General features: G+C 40.8%; 1 protein-coding gene across 2 annotated transcripts in view; it reads left to right on the forward strand.

Annotated features, from left to right (window-relative positions):
- The window catches only part of LOC135216810 (uncharacterized), a 490,710-nt gene that overhangs the window by 445,665 nt on the left and 20,164 nt on the right, over positions 1–24,881 (forward strand). For both annotated transcript variants that reach the window (XM_064252312.1, XM_064252320.1), the window contains exon 4: positions 6,983–7,185. In XM_064252312.1, the coding sequence (XP_064108382.1) occupies positions 6,983–7,185 (203 nt within the window). The remainder of the gene's footprint in view (positions 1–6,982; positions 7,186–24,881) is intronic.

Here is a 24,881-nt window from a genome sequence, read left to right on the forward strand (position 1 = left end):
TGACTTGACCTAAATTATGTAATTTGCTTCTTCAAGAAGGAATACTTACCTAGCTTAATTTTCAATTCTGCTAACGTAAGTCTCCTAAGTACTTCCTTAAGCACTTCCATGTGATGCTTGATCGAGTCTGTTGCAATCAACATATCATCCACGTACACAAAGACATTTTTACCCAATAGCCTGTGCAAAACTGTGTTTACCACAAGCACATCTCTCATTTGCAGTGGAAATTAATGCCTCGATTGTATCTTCTCCATGATGAGGTATAGATAATAAATAAAATGTGCCTCGTGCTTGATAACCAAACAATGTTTCAAATGGAGACATTTTAATGGAATCACTGACCATAGTATTTATGTTATGTCTAACTATATCTATATATCTATCCCAGTTTCTATCATTTCCTCCTATAGTCTTCCTGAGAGCTTCGAGCACTTTCCTGTTTGCTCGTTCACATAACCCATTAGCTTCAGGTCTGTATGGAATAATTGTAACTTTCTGTATCCCCATGACTTCTGCTAGACACTCTAAGGTCCAGTTTACAAATTCTCTACCATTGTCTGTCAAAAAAACCTCGGGTGAGTGATATCTGCAGATAACCCTATTGAAAAATGCTGCAGCTACTTCTTCGGCCATTTTATGCTTAAGTGGAAAAATGTGCACTGTCCTCGTTACTTTATCTATTATTACTAATAGATACTTGTGGGCATATCTTCATACAAAAAAATTCCCTAAGATATCCATATGTATTCTTTGAAAAGGTCTACTTGGTATCGGATATGACCCTAATTTGCAAGAAGTTACCCTTGAGGGTTTGCAAGCATTGCACACTGTACACTTTTTCATAAAATTTTCCACATCTGTCCACATATTTTTCCCAATATACTTATTGCACATCTCATTATACGTTTTTTCTACCCCCAAATGTGGACTACCAAACTTACAATATCTAAAACTACTGGAATTAGAACTTTTGGAATCATGATCTGTCAGGTCTCCTTTACTTTACTTTAATTTTCCTGACCAACAGACTACCTTCTAATTTTAAACTTGAAAAAGGTAACTTGTAACCTTTCCTGACTGATTCCCCTCTGAGGGACGCTTTTGCGTCTGCCAAAATTTCATCCTCATCTTACCTTTGCTCTATGAGACTGCATTGAATTAAGAGTAACCATCCCAACTTGAAATCCTTCCGCATCATAAAATCTTCTACTAAGGGCATCTGCAACTTCATTTAACTTGCCTTCTATATATTTGCGCTTTTCATCAAAGTCTATGATAGTTAAGAACCATCGAGCTCTTGTGGGCGACAGATCGGGCTTATTAAAAAGATCCAATAATGGCTTGTGGTCTGTAAGAACGTCTGCTTTATTCCCCATTAGTAACATTTTAAAATGAACTAAACTTGATACTATTTTAAAGGCTTCCTTATCTACACAGTAGCCATTAGTCTTTCATTATATCCCTGTCTCCTAAATTTCTTGCTATAATAACCTATTGGATGGAATTTTCCACTATATTTTTCATAAGGCAATCACCAATAGTCCTCCTGACACTCATATGTCACTAATGTGAAAGGTTCTCTGAAATCTGGAAATTTCAGAACTGGGGGATTCATTAATGCATCCTTAACTTTCTGAAAAGATACTTGTTTCGGTTCTCCCCAATAAAATTGAATATCTTCCCTCATCTGTTAAAGAGCTGCTATGTTAGAAAACCCTTTCACATACCTATGAAGATATCCTGCCATTCCCAGGAATGACCTAATTTGCTTCTTTGTCTTAGGGATAGGAAAATCTGCAATTCCTTTGACTTTATCGTCATTCACCCTAACTCCCTCTTTAGATATGACATGACCCAAATATGTAATTTGCTTCTTCAAGAAAGAACACTTAGCTAGCTTACTTTTCAATCCTGCTAACTTAGGTCTCCTATGTACTTCCTTAAGCACTTCCATGTGATGCTCGATCGAGGCTGTTGCAATCAATATATCATCCATGTATGCAAAGACATTTTTATCCAATAGCCCGTGCAAAACTGTGTTTACTAACATCGTAAAAGTCATAGGACTACCTGATAAACCAAAAGGCATCCGCATAAATTCAAAATGTCCCTTGGGCACAGAAAAAGCAGTATATTCCTTGGTATTTTCACTAAGAGGAACTTGCAAAAAACCCTGCGCTAAATCAATTGAACTATAATTGAAAAAGTCTGGAATGCATGCGACTGAATAATGGTCAGAGATTGTTTTCTCGTTCAAGCGTAAAATCAACACATACTCGGACAGATCCGTCCTTCTTAGGCACTGCACAAAGAGGAAAGTTGTATGGAGATGCACTAGGTGTAATAATTCATTCCTCTTCCCATTTACTGACCTCTTTCTCTACCTGTTCTCTGATTTTAAAAGGTATGCGGTATGCAGGAATAAAAATGGGTTTTGTACCTTCCTCTAGATTCATCTTATGTTATAACACATTAGTCAGTCCTAATTTATCCCCTTTTAAAGCCACAGTATCCCCAAATTCCGCCAAAAGTTCGCTTACCACTTCTATATGTTCTTTGTTGTCTGCATTAGCTAAATGTTATGTAAAGATTTTCTTCCTTGATTGCATTTCTGCTTCTGAAAACTCAGTTTTCCCCTCTACAATAGCCACTGAACCACTATAATTTTTCCAGTCTTGGAGGTCTACCACATAAGTGTTCTTCTGATATTTCCTAACTGTGATACTCTGTTCACCGACACGGCATTAATAACCCCTTTTAGTTTCTCGCTATCCTCAGTTATGCATACCTCTTTGGGGTTTTCCACTTCCCTCAGTCTGACTTTCACCATAGTCTTTGTACCTGGAATTACAATAACATCCTCTGATAAAACAGCTTTATATTTGTGGTTAGTAATTTCCTGTTCCACATCCCCATAATTATCACCTTTATTTATACCAGTGTCGCTTATTCCATCCACCATAACCTCAATATCAGAATCACCATTGTTACTTCTCATATTCCCACTGTTAATACCACCACAATTGTCGCCAGTACCCCTATTATAAGCAACATTGTCACTGATATCCCCATCATAACTGCCAATGTCACCGTCATTATCCCAAATATCCCCCTTATAATCTCCAACACCACCACCAGTATCCCCCATATCATTGGTGTGCTCACTGACACCACTGCCAGTATTCCCCATATTAACCTCTGAATCCTCAGTTTTACTTATATCCGCATATGGAATAAAAACACCCGGTATCCCAACCATTATGCCACTAACACCAGTATGGACCGTTATCTTGTGTCTCCTACATGCAGGATGGCCCAGCAAAAGTCTGTTGCCCAATGCAACCCCTTTTATCACCAAAAATGGTTCTATCAGTACACTATCACCCAGAGTAAATCCTATTCTTATAACACCCAAGTTATTTTATCTATGGGCTTGCACATCACACACTATCTCTGTTGAGGGTTTCAAAGGGTATTGGGAGAACATGGACTGATACAAGTTGTGGTTAAGGAAGTTCACGGAGGTCCCCATGTCAATGAATATTGAGATTTTCACATCCCTCACTGTTCCATTTGCTATTGGCCTGGGCTGTGGAGCGTCCCTCACGAGACCACAATGGCATGTACAAATCATCTGTACCCTTCCAAAAATTGCGCCTATCTCTTTGCCCCTTTGAGTGACCTTCTTGGGAAGTTTTCATGTTATAACTCCTGAATTTCTGAGGTGTGGGTCTTGCATCTTTTCGTTTCTGAGATGGACAAGATGCCAAAAGTGATCTGCACTTTTGTATATTCCACAATATTTGACTCTACATACTATCTTTGTGTGCCTGGTTTATTACAATTGAAGCAACGCAACTGATGTTGCCCTTGATCCATCGATCCTCTCTTATATTCCACTTTTGCATACAAACGGGGAGAAGGAAAATCTGAGTCTCTTTGTATTGTATTTCTTGGACCGGTCCGATTAAAAAATCTGCTATCCACTGTGGGACATTTGGATATGTTTCTGAACTTGGGAATAAATCAATTCCTCATCTGATGTGGGCTCATTCTTTTCATCAAAGCTATCTACAATGGCGTCCTGGACGTCGTGTAGAAGCATGGAAAAATGTGGTATTTTCTGTACATTGTTAAGTGAGATTTTATCACCATTTACCCTTGTGGAATTTTTCAATTTCAGTATCCATTCTCCCGCTGAGTCAAAGAGTTTTGAGTTATACTCAATAAGGTTTTTGCTACCTTTCCTAATCTTGTAAAGACCTCTTAAGTATCTCACTATATCTCTGTGTTCCTTTATTCCATAAGCTGCCCTTAGAAATGCTTGTAATTCAGTCCATGACCGACATTTTGTGTATTGGAAACTACTGCATCTGAATGACGAATCCCCTTTATTGAAATCTAACAAGGCTTTTGCCTCTGTGAACGCCTCTGCATCATTTTTAATTCCCTTGGCATATAAGAAGTTATCCACTCCCTCAAAAAAAAAAAAAAAATTGCACTGGTTGGGACAGAACCCCATCAACAGTGCCTTGGAAAAGGTCTGACTCCTGCACTTATGTTAGTTATCTTATGCACCAAAGTTTGACTGTTACCTGCTTGGCCATTTTGCCTTCTTTAGAGGGACTCCTATAATTTAGGATTCATCCCGACCTTAATAACATCAATATATTTAGCTCCACGCAAATCACCAACACAAAAGTAAAAATGTATCATTTACCAATAAGAGAAAATTGCAGGCAAAAAATTCCCAACACCACATATTTCCCAGGTAAATATCTCTCAACTCTACAGGAGGAGATCTATCTTTCTCTTTTAAGGCCAAGGTTATCAGTTGTTCGCAACTGTTACAAGATCAAGAGTTGATCAACAGAAAATGGGACGAGGCAAGAGAGAAAGAAAATGAGGTATGGGACTTTGCTTCTCGCTCGGTATTTACTGAGTCTAGTACAATCAATCTGCCAACCTCTCTCTCACACACGCTCACATACAAAAATGAAACATGTAGTACCCCATATTCCCATGTATTGCAATTAAGAGCAACCCACTACTGTTCTTTGGATGCTGCAGAGACACAAAATGAAATACTCCTGTGCAAAAATTAACATAAGAAAAATAAAAATGAAAGGAAATATTTAATACTTACGTCGTCATTAAGCAACGACACATTAAATACGTTGAAGTCGTCTGCTCCCGCATTACCGCGTATATATTTGCTTACACTTGCAACCGCGCGTAATTCTTTCACTTGTAATCCCTTAAGACCAACCCATTTAATTATTATACCGTAATCTCTGCTGTAAAAACTCATCACACATACACACAAGGAACATTGTCACTGCCTTAGAAGGCTGGCTGACCCCTCAACTACTCGAATTTCGCTGACTTCAACGCCTTTGTCAGCAGTAGACAGACAGTTGCCAAAAATAAATAACTATAATCACTATTTCCTAACATCTACCTAATCTTCTAACTCCTTTATAATTCCCAGTCTCTCCATTGCCCTAATTGCCCTTTACTGCTGCCACCAAACTGTTAAGGGGTCAAATGACCCCATTTAACTAAAAGGAGAGAACTGATAGCGAGACCCACCTTGGTTAGTTCCCATCACCTGTCATCCCTGTAGCTAGCTGAAAATTAATTAAATCTTAAGCCAACTCAAACCCCCAATATACACAAATATAATCTTTATTTTCCCAAAATAGCTAACAGAAAAATGGAATCAAATTAATTAAAGAAAATCCCAAAGAAAATCATTTAACCACTGTTACTCTTTCATTAAATTATCTTGTATATGATTGTCCCCCTTATCCTCACATGTCAGACAACCACTCTAGTCTAGAGAATTCATTTTTAAGCAGCAACAACAGAATCCATCTGAAATAAAGAGACCATAATTATCAGACAATGAAATGTTAAAGTTCGTTAATAATATTGAGTGTCGCACCACACTTCCCTTCTCAATGCATTTGAAATAAATGTCACTGTTCTAAATGTTCTTTACTGTTTCCAATGGATCTTAGCACCACCTCGGATCTCCAAAGTCTCTTGTCACCACTACGACAATTTGTCATCTAATTCCCCGTTAATTTCCATGCTAGAGCTTATATCTCATTCATTTGTTCTAACGGATGTGTGAACATACACACGCTACTGAACACACAAATGCACGCACATTAGTCTATTCTGTGCGTTTTTCACTTCCCATGTACACGTCCTATTTAACGCACTGGCATCACAACCATTTGATTCTGAACTAACCAGATCATATGCGCACTCGCAATCTCACCAATGCGGTCGGTAATATTATGATGCGTAAGCTTGTCTCGTCTGTTCCAATGTTTGTAAGCTTCTATAAACAATTGACACTTTACTGTTTTTCGCATTCCAATCTTGTTCATGTCACTTGTTATCGACCTGATTTCCACTTATTACATTTGTCCAGTACCTTTTAAATATATATTTCTTCTTCTTCTTCTTCTTCTTCTTCATAGTTAATTACTGACTCCCTCCCAAAGATTGTGAGTTAGTTCATAAGCACATTCAGGGTTTCCTTAGCGTCAGGTATGTCAGTCAAATTATCCCTTCATATTTTTTATTTATGACAGCACAAAAATGCTTCAGCCTGCTGTGTCTTTCTTTTTTTGACGTCATTGACTGATAATTTGTTTTATCATTTCACCCTTAGGTGTATCATTAATAATTATGTGTTCTACCTAACACCAATGCCATTGTCTGAATATATGGTTTTATCAACATTGTAAGCGTTCTTCAAATTATTCTCTATCATCTCTTCTTGATATATTATTCCGCTTCACTATGTAGGCTTTTGTTCTGTTATGGAAGCTAAATCTGAATTGTTTGTTTGTTTTCTCTTGTATTTCTTACAGTATTCTTGGCTGACAGGCTTGTGTCTCGTTATGGTATTTCGCACTATTTGTAAGAGTAAACTGTAGTAATTGACGTGTGATTTTCACAGGTTGACATTGAACTTGGATGTTCAGGTGATGATGGGGATGATGCAGATAATGAAGAAGAGATGGAAGAAGCTAGAGAGCTAACTGCCATGCTAAGTAGGAATAAGGGGCCTCGTCAACCAGGCCAGCGTAGAATCTCTACAGGTTGCATGGGAAGCTCTCCTCCGCCCCCAGCAGCTCCACTCCGAAACATGAGAATCAACAGGTTTGTTTAATTTTGGTTCTAAATACAAATACCTGGAGACATTTTTTCATAAAAGTATTATTGGAGATTTAAAGCCAGTTTCATCATTTTGGAATTGGATAACTTATCTTTGGGAGCAATGAGGTAGTGTGATTTATTTAAACTGATGCCAAGTAACCTATATATAATTACACGGGGAGAGTTTATTAGAGAAGTGATGCTGCCTTAATTGGTGTGTGTGTGTGTGTATTTTTTTTACCATAGTAGAGGAGTCCTTTTTTGTTAGATGAACAATTTTCCTCATAATCACTAAGGTACATTAGTCTTTCTTGAAGCTGAAATGCATTATCTTTTACAATACTGTACTATTAGAAACTGCTTTCAAGCATACGTATACCTATAGGAAAAATTTGTTAAGACCTTTTAGAATTGAGTCCAGACTTGTTCAAATTAATTTAGTGCTGCATCTAACTTGGCTAGCCATAAAGCTCATTCATATAACCCTTGCAACTATGGTAATGGAGGCCTTATAATTCATCTCATTTTGTATTTTAAGTGACACCTTATCGATGTTTACGAGTGTTGTGGAATTAGGATAATATTTTATGAAGATGATAATTTTTGCCACAGCTCTTTAAGATATGGCAGATGGAGTGACTAGCTATGATAGCAGAGATATGCAGTATAAACCATCAGTCAGTGGTGCAACAATGAGGTTTGAGCCTGAAGCACAGCAATACTATGACTTCTGATCAGTTAGTGCGCCATCACTCATCATTCGCTGTACTTAAGAAACATTTTACTTATTCTGGATATTTTACAACGCTTGATGTGGCTTTTTCCTCAAGGCATACTTTATTCAGGACACTGAAAAACATGTCATCTTTTGTTATCATAAAACTAGTGTTTTTTGTGAGGCTTCTGTATCTGCGACATGATGATGATGATATTGACAGCTTGCAAATTTTATAGTTTACCATTACTGGAAAATTGTTCATTTTTTTTTATTCTACTACCTTCTGGGGTAGAAAAATCACACTAATGTGCTATCATCTGTATGCTGTATTTCTGTTAACTTCCATTATTGTTGTTAGTGTCGATGCCTCATAATAAGTGGGTGTTCTGATTTGTCGTTGTGTCAGTATCTGCATTCTGTTGCGGTGCAGTGGTAGAGGTTTTTTATTCTCTTCACTACAAAACTATGAATCTCTTGTTAGTGTTATGGATGTTGATACTACATACTGTTGCCTAAACTTATCTGAAATTTGTATTATTATGGAAGATTATAGTTTTGTGGTTTTTCTTTATTATATATATTTTTATCTGGATGTTGATATACTCTTTTTTTCAGATGTTTTTCTTTTAAATGCATCTGGGCTCATATTTTGGGACTGGGTTTTGCTTCCATATGAAATCATTTGTATTATGTATTGTGAGATCATTGGTCGTCTGTAAAGCGCTGTTATCCTGGCTTTTATTTTGATTGATGTTCAAAAGTTTAGATTAATTGTAATGTTACCTTCAGGCACTATATGCCATGACTAAAGTTCTGTGATATTTTCATTATTTTCTGTAAGCATTAGTTTTGTTTTTCCTTACCTACTTCTTATTCCATTTTTGCATTTGTCATACATATGACCAGCTGATTAAGCTGACCTCGGTGCAGGCCCTTGACCATAAGCGGTCTGTAAGTATGATAAGGCGTGGAAAGGTATAGGAAGGCCTGAAAGGGACCTCTGGCCATATCCACCAAGTGAGACAATAGAAGGTTGGGTTGGTTAGCGCATGACGTCCTGCAAGTGATGGTAGGGTGTTAGACTGAATATGAAGCCAGGTATGGACCTCTGAAGCTAATAGTCAAACTTACATTGTACTCTTTGAAATGCTTCCTGTTGAGTCAGTAATATAAGTTTGTTTTATAAGAAAGCATGCACTATGAGTAATGTTTTGTAATATATTAATACTGAAGGTTTATCATCTTTTAGGATGATGAACCTGAAATCGTAAAGGATCTAAAGCTTTTTTATTCTCATTTTTACTTATCATTTTCAAACTGTTCGAACATAAGCAATTAAAACCACTGTAAGACCGATCAACCAAATAGGTAGCAAAAAAAAAAAAAAAAAACATGTTTCTATGATCACACTCTTCTGTATGAGTCCTGGAGCTACTTCAGCCTCTAGTTTTTCCAGATTCCTTTTCAGGGATCTTGGGATCGTGCCTAGTGTTCCTATGATTATGGGTACAATTTTCACTGGCATATCCCATATCCTTCTTATTTCTATTTTCAGGTCTTGATACTTATCCATTTTTTCCCTTTCTTTCTCTTCAACTCTGGTGTCCCATGGACGTCTGGTCTATTTGCACGTATCACCCTATCTGTTCTGATACCATAGTCCCAGAGGATCTTTGCCTGATCGTTTTCTATTACCCCTTCAGGTTGGTGTTCGTACCAACGTAGCTGGTGTTTCTTGCACAGGCTCCAGTGGAGGGCTTTTGCTGCTGAGTCATGCCTCTTTTTGTACTGGTTCTGTGCAAATGCCGGATATTTGCTTGTTATGTGGTTTATGGTTTAATTTTTTGTATTGCACTTCCTACATATGGGAGAGATGTTATTTCCATCTATCGTTCTTTGGGCATATCTGGTTCTTAGGGCCTGATCTTGTGCCGCTGTTATCATTCCTTCAGTTTCCTTCTTGAGCTCTCCCCTCAGTAGCCATTGCTATGTGTCATTGCTGCCATTGCCATGTGTCATTGCTGGCTAGTTCTTTAGTCTGTCTCATGTATTGTCTGTGCATTGGTTTGTTATGCTATTCCTCTGTTCTGCTTGTCTTTCTCCTGTCTCTGTATATTTCTGGGTCTTCGTCTACTTTTATCAGTCCTTCTTCTCATGCACTCTTGAGCCACTCGTCTTCACTGGTCTTCGTATATTGCCCCAGTGCTCTGTTCTCGATGTTGACGCAGTCCTCTATGCTTAGTAGTCCACTCCCTCCTTCCTTTCGTGTTATGTATAGACTCCGTATTTGCTCTTGGGTGTAGTGCTTTGTGTATTGTCATATGTTTCCTCGTTTTCTGGTCTATGCTGCGAAGTTCTGCCTTCGTCCATTCCACTATTCCTGCGCTGTATCTGATTACTGGCATTGAGTTTTGACTTGAGTATCGCCTTGAGTCTCTGTATATATTCTTTCCTGATCGTGTCCTTCATCTCTTGATGTTTTATATCTCCTCCTTCCATTATTCCCAGGTATTTGTATCCCGTCTCATCTATGTGTTTGATGTTGCTCCCATCTGGTAGCTTTATCCCTTCAGTCCTTGTTACTTTGCCCTTTTGTATGTTGACTAAGGCACATTTTTCTATTCCAAACTCCATCCTGATGTCCCCAGATACAATCCTTACAGTCTGGATTAGGGTATCTATTTCCTTGATGCTCTTACCATACAGCTTGATGTCGTCCATGAACATCAGATGGTTAATTCTGTTGCTCTTTTCTTGCTTTTCTTGAGTTGGTACCCAGGATCCATGTTCTGCAGTACTTTTGTCATGGGAATCATGGCTACTACGAAGAGTAGTGGGGACAGTGAGTTGCCCTGGAAGATCCCTCTCCTAATATTAACCTCTGCTAGTCTTATTCCAGAGCTTGTAAGTATTGTATTCCAGTTGCGCATTGTATTTTTGAGGAAGCTGATGGTGTTTTCCTTTGCCCCATATATTTTCAGGCATTCTATTAGCCATGTGTGTGGTACCATGTCGAACGCTTTCTTATAGTCTATCCATGCCATGCTTAGGTTGGTTTTCCTTCTCTTACTGTTCTTTATTACCATTTTGTCTATCAGGAGCTGGTCTTTTGTGCCCCTACACTTCCTTCTGCAGCCTTTCTGTTGGTGGGGGATGGTGTTTGTATCCTCTAGGTAGTTGTATAGCCTTTCACTGATGATACCTGTTAGTGACTTCCACATTATTGGTAGGCAGGTGATAGGCCTGTAGTTACTGGCTATATTTCCCTTACTCTTGTCTTTCTGGACTAAGGATGTTCTTCCTGTGGTCATCCATTTGGGTGCATGGTGATTTGTGATACAATGCTGGAGTTGTTCTGCTATTCTTGGGTGTAGGGCCTTGAAGTTTGTGAGCCAGTATCCATGGACTTCATTGGGACCTGGGGCTTTCCAGTTGGGCATTTTCTTTAGTTGGTGTCTGACTGTGTCTGTCGTGATGTCAGTGAATCTTTGTTTTATTCTCCCTGTTTCTTCAGCCTTGACTTCCTGGAGCCATGTTGCATGTTTGTTGTGTGGTACCGGATTGCTCCAGATGTTTTCCCAGAGTCTCTTACTTGGTTCAGCTTCAGGAATTTCTTGGTGGTTGTCTTCCCCTCTTAGTTGGCTGTATAGTCTTTTCTGGTTGGTTCCGAATAGCTTGTTCGAGTACCGTTGGATCTTATGTGCTTTGGCCTTAAGCCTCTGTTTTACATCTTCTATTGTGTTGTTTAGTCCCCTCTCATGTACTTTGTATTTCTCGTTGAGTCCCTCCCATGTTTTCTTGCTTCTTAGCCTTTTTTCTGCCATCTCTTTCAGTTTACTCAAGTCCGATCTCATCACCATGATTTGCTTTTCCAGGCGCCTTTTCCAAGGTGGTTGCTGTTTTGGTTTCTGTTGGGTTGGTTGTGCTGGTGGTGTTGGTGTTCGTATCCCCATCAGTTCTGCTACTAATCTTGCTCCTGCATATGTCAAGTTATTTGTTTCTGTGATATTGGTGGTGTGTATTAGTCTCATTATTTCATTGACCTCACTTGTTTTCTCCCTTAATTTCTTGGTGTTGTAGGCTTTCATGGAGGGGATCTTTGTTCTCTCTGTATCTGGCTTCATCCATTGTCTGATCTTTTCTACCCATTCCTTCCTGTCTGTTACTTCGTCGGTGTTTCTTCGTCTGTCGTTGTTTGATACCTCATCATCCCTGTCGTCTTCTGTGGCATTGTCTCTCAGTTCGTCTTCTTGTAATTCGTTGCCATGTGTCATTTCCTTTTCCAATTCCTCTCTTTCTGTTGGGGAGAGCCAGTTCTTTTTCTTTATGTTCCTTACTTGGTCTGCCAGCCTCTGCTCTGTTTGGGGGATGTTATTCCCTCTCATATTCCGATGTTGACCAACTTCTTTCTATATCCTCTTTCCGTCGGGTTGCTTCTGATGTATCATCTCCATATTTCCTTATTTTCTTCTCTTGTCCATTTCTTCCTCTGGTTTGCTTCTGTAGCTCCAGTCTCTTGTTGTTGGTTACTGTCGTTGTGGTGGTCAGTTGCTGTATGACAACCTCCAAGTACTTGACCGCCTTCCCCTTCAATTGGGTTGAATACCTGGCTGCCGGACGAAGCTCCTCTGTTGTCAGAGGTTCCGTTTACGTCGTTGTCATTTAATCCTTCATTTCTTTCCATCATTGCTGAGTTTTGCTATTTAACCCATAGCTGGACCCTACCCCATCAGGAATAAGTACTCATTTACAGCTGAGTAGACTGAGGAAATTGTGGTAAAGATCCTTTCCCAAGGAATCAGCGCCGAGGAGAGCGGTCACCCATCCGACTGACCAGCCCCAAAGTTGCTTAACCAGTCAATTGACGGCCTAACCCACTCTGCCACGGCGCCACATTATTATTATTATTATTATTATTATTATTATTATTATTATTATTATTATTATTATTATTATTATTTCTGGTCTATCACAGTCCTCCAATTCGACTTGGTGATATTTAAAGCGTGGGTTCCGGGTTGCCTCCTGCCTCCTGAGGAGGCCATCGCTTTTTTCACTATGTGCGCTGTTTCTAGGAGCACAATTTTCTGCGTGAATCTTGGAGCTACTTCAGCCTCTATCTTTTCCAGTTTCCTTTTCAGGGATCTTTGGCTCGTGCTTAGTGTTCCAATGATTATGGGTACAATTTCCACTGGACTATCCCATATCCTTATTTGTATTTTCAGTTCTTGATACTTATCTGTTTTTTTCCCTCTCTTTCTTTTCACCTCTGACGTCCCATGGTATTGCGACATCAATGAGTGATACTTTCTTCTTGTAAATCATTGTCAGGTCTGGTCTATTTGCACGTATCACCCTATCTGTTTTTATACCAGAGGATCTTTGCCGGATCGTTTTCTATCACCCCTTCAGGTTGGTGTTCGTACCACTTATTATTGCAAAGTAGCTGGTGTTTCTTGCACAGGCTCCATTGGAGGGCTTTCGTCACTGAATCATACCTCTTTTTGTACTTGTTCTGCGCAAGTGCCTGGCATTCACTTGTATGAGGTTTATGGTCTTGTTTTTCATATTGCACTTCCTGCATATGGGTGAGATGTTATTTCCATCTATTGTTCTTTGAACATATCTGGTTTTTAGGGCCTGATCTTTTGCCGCTGTTATCATTCCTTTTGTTTCCTTCTTGAGCTCTCACCTCTGTAGCCATTGCCATGTTTCATCGCTGGCTAGTTCTTTAGTCTGTCTCATGTATTGGCCGTGCATTGGTTTGTTGTGCCATTCCTCTGTTCTGTTTGTCATTCTCCTGCCACTGTATATTTCTGGGTCTTCGTCTACTTTTATCAGTCCTTCTTCCCATGCCCTCTTGAGCCACTTGTCATCACTGGTTTTCTAATATTGGCCCAGTGTTCTGTTCTCGATTTTGATGCAATCCTTTATGCTTAGTAGTCCTCTTCCTCCTTCCTTTCGTGTTATGAATAGTATGTCCATATTTGCTCTTGGGTGTAGTGGTTTGTGTATTGTCACATGTTTCCTAGTTTTTTGGCCTGTGTTGTGGAGTTCTTGCCTCGTCCATTCCACTACTCCTGCACTGTATCTGATTACTGGTACTGCCCATGTGCTTGTGGCTCTCATCATATTTCTGGCATTGAGTTTTGACTTGGGTATCGCCTTAAGTTCTTGCATATATTCTATCCTGATCATGTCCTTCATCCTTGGTGTTTTATATCCTCTCCTTCTATTATTTCCAGGTATTTTTATCCTGTCTCATCTATGTATTTGAGGTTTGATGTTTTTCCCATCTGGTAGCTTTATCCTTTCAGTCCTTGTTACTTTGCCCGTTTGTATGTTGACCAAGGCACATTTGTCTATTATTATTATTATTATTATTATTATTATTTTTTTTTTTTTTTTTGCTCTATCACAGTCCTCCAATTCGACTGGGTGGTATTTATAGTGTGGGGTTCCGGGTTGCATCCGCATCCTTAGGAGTCCATCACTTTTCTTACTATGTGTGCCGTTTCTAGGATCACACTCTTCTGCATGAGTCCTGGAGCTACTTCAGCCTCTAGTTTTTCTAGATTCCTTTTCAGGGATCTTGGGATCGTGCCTAGTGCTCCTATGATTATGGTACGATTTCCACTGGCATATCCCATATCCTTCTTATTTTTTCTATTTTCAGATCTTGATACTTATCCAATTTTCCCTCTCTTTCTCTTCAACTCTGGTGTCCCATGGTATTGCGACATCAATGAGTGATACTTTCTTCTTGACCTTGTCAATCAACGTCACGTCTGGTCTGTTGCACGTATCACCCTATCCGTTCTGATACCATAGTCCAAGAGGATCTTTGCCTGATCGTTTTCTATCACTCCTTCAGGTTGGTGCTCGTACCACTTATTACTGCAAGGTAGCTGATGTTTCTTGCACAGGCTCCAGTGGAGGGCTTTTGCTACTGAATCATGCCTCTTTTTGTACTGGTTCTGTGCAAGTGCCGGGCATTCACTTGCTATGTGGTTTATGGTTTCACTTTTCGTATTGCACTTCCTACATATGGGAGAGATGTTTATTTTTCCGTCTATCGTACTTTGAACATATCTGGTTCTTAGGGCCTGATCTTGTGCCGCTGTTATCATTCCTTCAGTTTCCTTCTTTAGCTCTCCCCTCTGTAGCCATTGCCAACTGTCATCGCTGGCTAGTTCTTTAGTCTGTCTCATGTATTGTCCGTGCATTGGTTTGTTGTGCCAGTCCTCTGTTCTTTCTGTCTTTCTCCTGTCTCTGTATATTTCTGGGTCTTCGTCTGCTTTTATTAGTCCTTCTTCCGCCATTGCACTCTTTAGCCACTCGTCTTCACTGGTTTTCAGATATTGCCCCAGTGCTCTGTTTTCAATGTTGACGCAGTCCTCTATACTTAGTAGTCCTCTCCCTCCCTCCTTTCGTGTTATGTATAGTCTGTCCGTATTGCTCTTGGGTGTAGTGCTTTGTGTATTGTCATATGTTTCCTGGTTTTCTGATCTATGCTGCGGAGTTCTGCCTTCGTCCATTCCACTATTCCTGCGCTGTATCTGATTACTGGCACTGCCCATGTGTTTATGGCTTTTATCATATTTCCGGCGTTGAGTTTTGACTTGAGTATCGCCTTGAGTCTCTGCATATATTCTTTCCTGATCGTGTCCTTCATCTCTTGGTGTTTTATATCTCCTCCTTCCATTATTCCCAGGTATTTGTATCCTGTCTCATCTATGTGTTTGATGTTGCTCCATCTGGTAGCTATCCCTTCAGTTCTCGTTACTTTGCCTTTTTGTATGTTGACTAAGGCGCATTTTTCTATTCCAAACTCCATCTTGATGTCCCCAGATACAATCCTTACAGTCTGGATTAGGGTATCTATTTCCTTGATGCTCTTACCATACAGCTTGATGTCGTCCATGAACATCAGATGGTTGATTCTGTTGCCTCTTTTCTTGAGTTGGTACCCTGCATCCATCTTCTGTAGTACTTTTGTCATGGGAATCATTATTATTATTATTGGCCACAGTTTTCCGTGTCGAAAATGATGATAATGGTTGCAAGTCTACAATAATATAGCATGTAAGTTTAAAAACCATAAACGCACATTTAATATTTTTGTGGACCTGCAACCATTATTATTATTATTGTTATTGTTGTTATTATTATTATTATTATTATTAATGGCTACTTCAGCAGCGTTACACTTCTAGAGATTCTTCTCTATTTTGCGAATAGCGGCTTTTTCCGTGCTACTTAAACAGGCTAGTAAAGCGCCTATAGAGGTCATGGTCAAATACAGGGTCAAAATAGGTGTATATATTTGAAATTCATAGATAAACTATGATACCATAGTCATCAAAGTCATCAACAATTATCTCTCTCTCTCTCTCTCTCTCTCTCTCTCTCTCTCTCTCTCTTAAAGGGAGCTTTTGTCTGAGGGTGGACTGATCTTGGTACGCTGTCCGTCCTCGTTATATCTATGGTTGACAGCAGGGGTTCTGCCCCTTGCTTGTCTCCTATTGGCCGGTGGCGGAGAGTCTTCATTTTCATTGGTTGCCTGACCCAGGTCTCAAGCCACTTTCTTCGAGCCTATGGTTACGTTGCAGCATATCCTGCAGCCGCCTGGACCTCCTGAGCGGTGCTGTAACGTTGATGGGCGTTGCGCTACGCTGCGGGATGTCACAGCTATTTAGATTTCCATCGGCTGAAGGAGTACCTCGTTCGTGGGCGTTGTCTTCCGTGGAGTTGTCGTGATCGGTGGTGTCATTGTTGGTGGCAGGTCTTCTCATACTCATAGGGAGGAGAAATTCTTCCTGCGTCGTATTCTTTGTAGGTTTTATTTGCTGGATGAGGAGCGCCTCCAGCAGGCGCAACCGACGGGCATCAGGGCCCTTCCCGATGGTTTTCGTGTTTTGTATGATGACATTTCGGGAGATGGCCTCCTGATGTTTGGTGCGGGCGTGATTCTTGATAGCCCCCTCTTGGGCATGGCACAAGAGTCTCTTCGACAGTCGCATGGTAGTCATACCTACGTAGGCGCCGCTGCATTCGCGGACTGGGGTTCTCGTACCTGTGGAGAGGGGTTATTTTTCATAAGGTCGCGCGTCCTCCGATTCAGGTAATATATGATTAAGTTGATATTCTTGATGTCGTCAGTCCGGGATACATTTTCAGAAATAATTTTCTTAATGGAGTCCTCTTCTTCATGATAATGGGAACTCATGAAGGCTTTGTAGTACAGCTTGATATTATCCTGGGGGCGGGGCTGCGGGCTCTCACTACCGTACCATTTCTCCAGGGCTGTGCAGACTTCCTTGCTGATTAATTGATTTGAGTATCCGTTATTCACAAGTACTTGGGAGGCGCGTTCGAATTCCTGGTGAGTGTCCTGCCAGATCGAGCAGTGGGAGAGGGCAATCCTCCGTCAGGGCCTTCGTCAGGAGGGCCCTCTCCCAGTGCTCGACCTGGCAGGACACTCACCAGGAACTCGACCGCGCCTCCCAAGTACTTGTGAATAATGGATACTCAAATCAATTAATCAGCAAGGAAGTCTGCACAGCCCTGGAGAAATGGTACCGTAGTGAGAGCCCGCAACCCCGCCCCCAGGATAATATCAAGCTGTACTACAAAGCCTTCATGAGTTCCCATTACCGTGAAGAAGAGGACTCCAATAAGAAAATTATTTCTGAAAATGTATCCCGGACTGACGACATCAAGAATATCGACTTAATCATATATTAACAGAATCAGAGGACGCGCGACCTTATTATGAAAAATAACCCCTCTCCACAGGTACGAGAACCCCTGAAGCAGAAGCATGTAGTGTACCAGTATACATGCCCAGTCTGCGAATGCAGCGGTGCCTACATAGGTATGACTACCATGTGACTGTCGAAGAGACTCTCGTGCCACGCCCAAGAGGGGGCTATCAAGAATCACGCCTGCATCAAACATCAGGAGGCCGTCTCCCGGGATGTCATCATACAAAACTCGAAAATCATCGGGAAGGCCCCTTATGCCTGTCAGTTGCGTCTGCTGGAGGCGCTCCTCATCCAGCAAGTAAAACCTATACTGAATACGACGCAGGAAGAATTTCTCCTCCCTACGAGTATGAGAAGACCTGCCATCAACAATGACACCACCAATCACGACAACTCCACGGAAGACAACGCCCCCGAACGAGGTACTCCTTCAGCCGATGGAAGTCAAATTAGCCGTGACGTCCCACAGCGTAACGCAACGCCCATCAACGTTACAGCGCCGCTCAGGAGGTCCAGGCGGCTGCAGGATATGCTGCAACGCAACCATCGGCTCGAAGAAAGTGGCTTGAGACCTGGGTCAGGCAACCAATGAAAATGAAGACTAACTGCCACCATCCAATAGGAGACAAGCATGGGGCAGACCCACTGCCGTCAACCACAGATATAACGAGGACAGACACCGCACCAAGATCAGTCCACCCTCAGCTTCCTAGCCCGAGGATGTCTGGCAGCTCCAGACGAAAGCTCGCTTTAAGAAAGAAAGAGAGAGAGAGAGAGAGAGAGAGAGAGAGAGAGAGAGAGAGAATTGTTAATGACTTTAATGGCTATGGTATCATAGTTTATCTGTAAAATTCAAATATATACACCTATTTTGACCCTGTGTTTGACCATGACCTCTATAGGCGCTCTACTAGCCTGTTTAAGTAGCACGGAAGAAGCTGCTATTCACAAAATAGAGAAGAATCTCTACAAGTGTAATGCTGCTGAAGGAGCCATTGCTTTTAATAAAGTATGCTTGAGAGAGGGTCTGCTTCCTAAGTATATTATTATTATTATTATTATTAAAGGGGGTGGCAGCATCAGTGGAATTGATTTTATATATGGTCTTTTCAATTCTTATTATTTTCTTCGTATCAGGGCTGATATTTGCTAATATCTGGCCGATGATCATGTTCTGGTTAAGGAAATGTCTTCTAAAAATATTATTTTTTTTATACAGTAATTCAGCATGGCGCATGGTCGCTGTAGAGTTTACAAATTGTAGTCTGGACATTGTCTAAGGGCGTAGCGGAATTCCAACGTTTCCAACCTTATCTTTGGTTCATTTTCAAGGAAGGGTGAGCTTGAACTGATTGGAATGGGGTTGTTCGGCGGTATTTATTGTGTCCCGGATGCTCTGTCTTGTGAGAGCTGAGTTTTCATTAGCTAAACAGTCCCTGAGTCAATCCATCTCCCAGAGGTGGAGGATCACACTGATCTTCGCATGCGGATATTGGAGGCTGGGAGGGTAGTATTGGGAATGTGTCCTCTGAAAACTCCTTGAGATTTGTACAAAAAAGGCCCGGAGTACTTTTCGTGAACTTTTACATGAGTGCTGTGGAATGCCAGGTCTTTGTCACCATTGAGAAACCGTCTATGTATGTCCGGTATATTGATGACACCTTCATAAGCACCAGGACCATGGAAGAAATAGAGCACCTGCGACAAGCCTTTAATGACCACAGCAAACTCAACCTCATCATCGAACATTGCCGTGACCGTCTCCTCCCCTTCCTTGATGTCCTCGTCAGGCAACAAGAGAAGCGCTTCGTAACACAAGTGTATACGAAATTCACGAACCTGGGCATATGCCTGAACGGCGAGAGCGAGTGTCCAGAGAGATACAAGCTCACTGCGATCAGCGCCTTCATCAAGAGAGCTCTCTCACACTGCTCTTCTTGGAAGGACACACACTGAATGAGAGCGTGTTGCCCAGGTTTTAATTAACAATGGGTATTCCAACCGGGACATCACAAAATGCATTCACAGAAACATCGATAAATGGTATCAGCAGTAGCCTTGGGCCCCCCTTGAAGACGTTACTCTCTTTTACAAGGGAAAGTTTCACAAGAGGACAAGCGAGCTCTTTGCAACATCATAGAAAGGAATGTCTCCCCTACAGACACTGCGAAAAAGGTTAATTTGATAATTTACTACAAAAGTAAGAAGACCAGTGGCCTGATCATGGAAAACAATCCGGCCCCCGTGGTTCAGGACCCTCTCAAGAAAACGAAAGTTTTATAGCTTTCCGGGAATGGCCCTGAGCCTACATTGGTATGACAACTATGCTTTTTTCCAAGAGGATATCCTGCCTCGCTCAGGAAGGCGCCATCCATAACCATTCTAAAAATGCCCACAAATATCAGGATAACCCAAAAGGACATAATTCCTTAAATTGGAATTATGGATAAGGCGGCAGACCACCATCGCCTCCACCTCCTGGAGGCCCTACACATCGGGAAGGAGAGATCCACCCTCAAGACCATACAAGAGACTTCCCTCCTCCCGATGGTGGCATGTAGGTCGCCACCCGCCAGCACCCAAGAGCTGATCGAATGGACCAATCAGGTGGTGCCCCCATCTACTGGCAATGACATTCCCAATACTACCCTCCCAGTCTCTAGCGTCCTCACGCAAAGATCAGTGTGAGCATCCACCTCTGGGAGACTGCTTGACTCAGGGACTTAATCCCCTGTTCAGTCAGTGGTTTATGGTCTTGTTTTTCATATTGCACTTCCTGCATATGGGTGAGATGTTATTTCCATCTATCCTGCATATGGGTGAGATGTTATTTCCATCTATCAGGGCCTGATCTTTTGCTGCTGTTATCATTTCTTTTAGTTTCCTTCTTGAACTCTCACCTCTGTAGCCATTGCCATGTTTCATCGCTGGCCAGTTCTTTAGTCTGTCTCATGTATTGTCCGTGCATTTGTTTGTTGTGCCATTCCTTTGTTCTGTTTGTCATTCTCCTGCCACTGTATATTTCTGGGTTTTTGTATACTTTTATCAGTCCTTCTTCCCATGCCCTCTTGAGCCACTTGTCTTCACTGGTTTTCAGATATTGCCCCAGTGTACTGTTCTTGATGTTGATGCAATCCTCTATGCTTAGTAGTCCTCTCCCTCCATCCTTTCGTATTATGTATAGTATGTCCTTATTTGCTCTTGGGTGTAGTGCTTTGTGTATTGTCATATGTTTCCTAGTTGTCTGGTCTGTGGTGTGGAGTTCTGGCTTCATCCATTCCACTGTATCTGATTACTGGTACTGCCCATGTGATTATGGCTTTCATCATATTTCCAGCATTGAGTTTTGACTTGGGATTCGCTTTGAGTCCTTGCATATATTCTTTCCTGATCATGTCCTTTATCTCTTGGTGTTTTATATCCTCTCCTTCCATTATTTCCAGGTATTTTTATCCTGTCTCATCTATGTGTTTGAGGTTTGATATGGTAGCTTTATCCTTTCAGTCCTTGTTACTTTGCCCATTTGTATGTTGATCATGGCACATTTGTCTATTATTATTATTATTATTATTATTATTATTATTATTATTATTATTATTATTATTATTATTATTATTATTATTATTATTATTGTGCACAGTTTTCCGTGTCAAAAATGATGACAATGGTTGCAAGTCCACAATAATATAGCATGTAAGTTTAAAAACCATAAACTCACATGTAATATTATTGTGGACCTGCAACCATTATTATTATCATTGTTATTATTATTATTATTACTATTATTAAAGAGGATGGCAGCATCAGTGGAATTGATTTTATATATGGTCTTTTCAATTCTTATTATTTTCTTCTTATCAGGGCTGATATTTGCTAATAGCTGGCCGATGTTCATGTTCTGGTTAAGGAAATGTCTTCTAAAAATATTATTTTTTTGATATTGTAACTCAGCAAGGTGTATGGTCGCCGTAGAGTTTACACATTGTAGTCTGGACGTTGTCTAAGGGCGTAGCAGAATTCCAACGTTTCCAACCACATCTTTGGTTCATTTTCAAGGAATGGTGAGCTTGAACTGATTGGAATGGGGTTGTTCTGCGGTGAGAGCTGAGTTTTCATTGACTGAACAGAGGATTAAGTCCCTGAGTCAAGCCATCTCCCAGAGGTGGATGCTCACACTGATCTTTGCGTGTGGATGCTGGTGTCTGGGAGGGTAGTATAGGGAATGTCCTTCTCGGTAAATGGAGGCACCACCTGACTAGTGCGTTCGATCAGTTCTGGTGTGCTGGCGGGCGGCGTCCTACGTGCCACCATCGGGAGGAGGGAAGTCTCTTGTATGTCTCTTGCATCGATGGACAAGGAGTCCCTCTTCACGAACTCCCTTTGGATGAACAATCCAGATAATTCTGGATCATGTTTATAGAGATGACTCCACGCCCCCATTAAACATCCCTGAACATGCCCTCTTAAAACTCCTTGAGATTTGTACAAAAAAGGCCCCTTTCTCCACCCACAGAGGCCATATGTACACACAAAAAGACGGTGTATCGATGGCTTCTCACTCGGAGTACTTTTCGCAAACTTCTACATGGGTGCTGTGGAATCCCTGGTATCTGCCACCATCGAGAAACCATCTATGTACGTCCGGTATAATGATGACACCTTCATAGGCGCCAGGATGGTGGAAGAAATAAGAGTACCTGTGACAAGCCTTCCACGACCACAGCAGACTCAACTTAACCATAGAACATTGCCGTGACCGTCTGTTACGGACCGAGAGATCCACTCAGGTTCTTTAATATAATAAACAAAAAGGATCCAACACCAACAGTTGAAACTATGGATACAAATATAGAAAGCAACTCAGACAGAACAGAAGTTTATTTACAAGCTTATTAACAAAGATAAATGGAGAATGGTTTCTCCTATTTACATAACAAAGTTAAATCTGACAATATGCAAAATGGGGAAACAGTGCAGTAATGAAATACTTGCTGATCAGTTTTGCAGCTGTAGAAATCAGTGCTCGAAGCGACAGCTTCACGAAAGTAGACAGCAGAAACTTCTGATGGCTTTTTTACTTTGTACTGCAGAAAGAAATGTCTAGTCTTGATACTCGAAGGGCAGGCTGCTCTTCAAAACCACTTGTAGGACGTTTCTTCTCTGAAGGGTTGCTCAACGTCGTGATCTCTCTCTCCGACTACAGACGACTTTACTTGTTTCCGTTCACACTCTCTCTCGTGCGTCCTCTTCCCCTCTTAATCCTTCATCTCTTCCTTCTTGTCTTATCTGTCTCTGATGATCTGATTTCTTCTACTTCCTCAGGGCATATATATATATATATATATATATATATATATATATATATATATATATATATGGCGATCTGGGGGTGGGCTGAAAAGGGCGGAGCCTACCAGCAAAAGTCATCATCTCCCGACAGGAACTTTTTAGAAGGATCCAGACGAAAAGTTACATCATAATACACAGCGTTTCTAACGACGCGACGGCGCGTGCTGAGTTCCATAACACACCTGAGTATTCTCGAACAATCATGAGAACAGATGCCACGAGCGCGAATGCCTCCTTGCTGCAGACCTACTCAAAGAAGATGCATTTTCCTTTCCTTTGATATATGTTACTTTGCTATAGAGCGATTACCATGACACGTTCCCCCAAAAGAAAAAAAATGAAATCAACTGATTTTATTTTTCTTCTAAAGAGAAACAAGAATCAAACAATGGGGGAACAATTCTGCATAAAGCTTTAACTCCGTTAAACAGACACACTTCACCATTCATTCATCCAACCATGCAAAAATAGAAAACGGTTATCAGGCTACTCATTCCGAAAAATCTCCTTTCCCCTTAATTTTTCCTATTCTTAACTCTGATTAAAAACTTGGAAATTCTTAAGCACCTCGGAGTTTTTCTCAAAACTATTTTCTTTCTGTGACACCGTTAATACGGGCACAGGCGGTGGCCACGGCATGGGGCGTTCGTTATAATTCATGAGCAAGTTTACATACATCCACTTTGGTCTACGCTTACCCATATCTATTAAATAATTTAGATTTCCCCTCTTTTCTAAAATTGTAAAAGGACCTTCGAACTTTTAAGATAAAGAGGGACCTTCTTTCTGGACTAATATTAAACTTTATCTCCCACACAGAAACTTCTCTCTTTCGCTCTAAGATCATGTTTCCCTTTAGTTTCCCCTTGACTCCCACTCTCGTTCGCCTTCGCTAGTTGCCAACCATCTCTTAAATTGTTTTTATAATACTCTAGATTAGTTATGTAGTCCTCTCTACCTTCTTTAAACATTAAATTACATTTTAACATTTCCAAAGGACCTTTAGCGGTGTGACCGAAAACCAGCTCGAAAGGACTAAATCCTGTAGTGTCATTCGGTGCCAACCGTAAAGCTAACAAAACAAAAGGTAACTTTTCTTCCCAGTCATGTTCAAAGTTATTACACAGTTTTCGTGAACAACTCTTTAACGTTTGGTGAAACCGCTCCACAATGGCTTGTGATTCAGGATGATAAGGTGTGGAAGGAGTTTAATGCCTAGCTGTTTCATTCTATCCCTGAAATATTTGGATACAAAATTACTACCATTATCACTCTCTATAGTGCAAGGCAGACAAAACTTAGAAAAATAATCTAACAACCGTTTAACTACGGTCCTTGCATTACAGCTTCTTACCGGTATCGCCTCTGGATAGCAAGTTAGTCTATTAATGATTGTTAGCAGATATATACTCCCTCCCTGACTTCTAGGCAACGGTCCGACGATATCGATAACTACACTCTCAAAAGGTTCGCCTACTGAAGGAATATTTGACAACGGAGCTCTGGGAATTACTTGATTCGATTTTCTGGCAATTTGGCATTCATGACAGCTTAAACATACCTCTTCACGTCACTTCTCATTTTAGGCCAAAAGTAAGCCCTACTAATACACCTGAAAGTTTTATTTACTCCCAAATGTCCTTGCTCATCATGCGCTAACTTCAATAGCTCACGAAGCTTCCTAGGAACCACTAATTGTTCGGTGATTTTCTCTTTACTACCTGACTCAGGACGAAGATAACGACACAAAACTTCGTCTTTTAAACAAAACGTTTCCTTACATTATCAAGATCATCATCCAGCTCACATTCAAAAATTTGGGTTAGTGTTTCATCCTCTCTCTGAAACTTGACTAGCTCATCCTT

Source organism: Macrobrachium nipponense, chromosome 19, assembly GCF_015104395.2.
Source record: "Macrobrachium nipponense isolate FS-2020 chromosome 19, ASM1510439v2, whole genome shotgun sequence".
Classification (NCBI taxonomy): Eukaryota; Metazoa; Arthropoda; class Malacostraca; order Decapoda; family Palaemonidae; genus Macrobrachium; species Macrobrachium nipponense.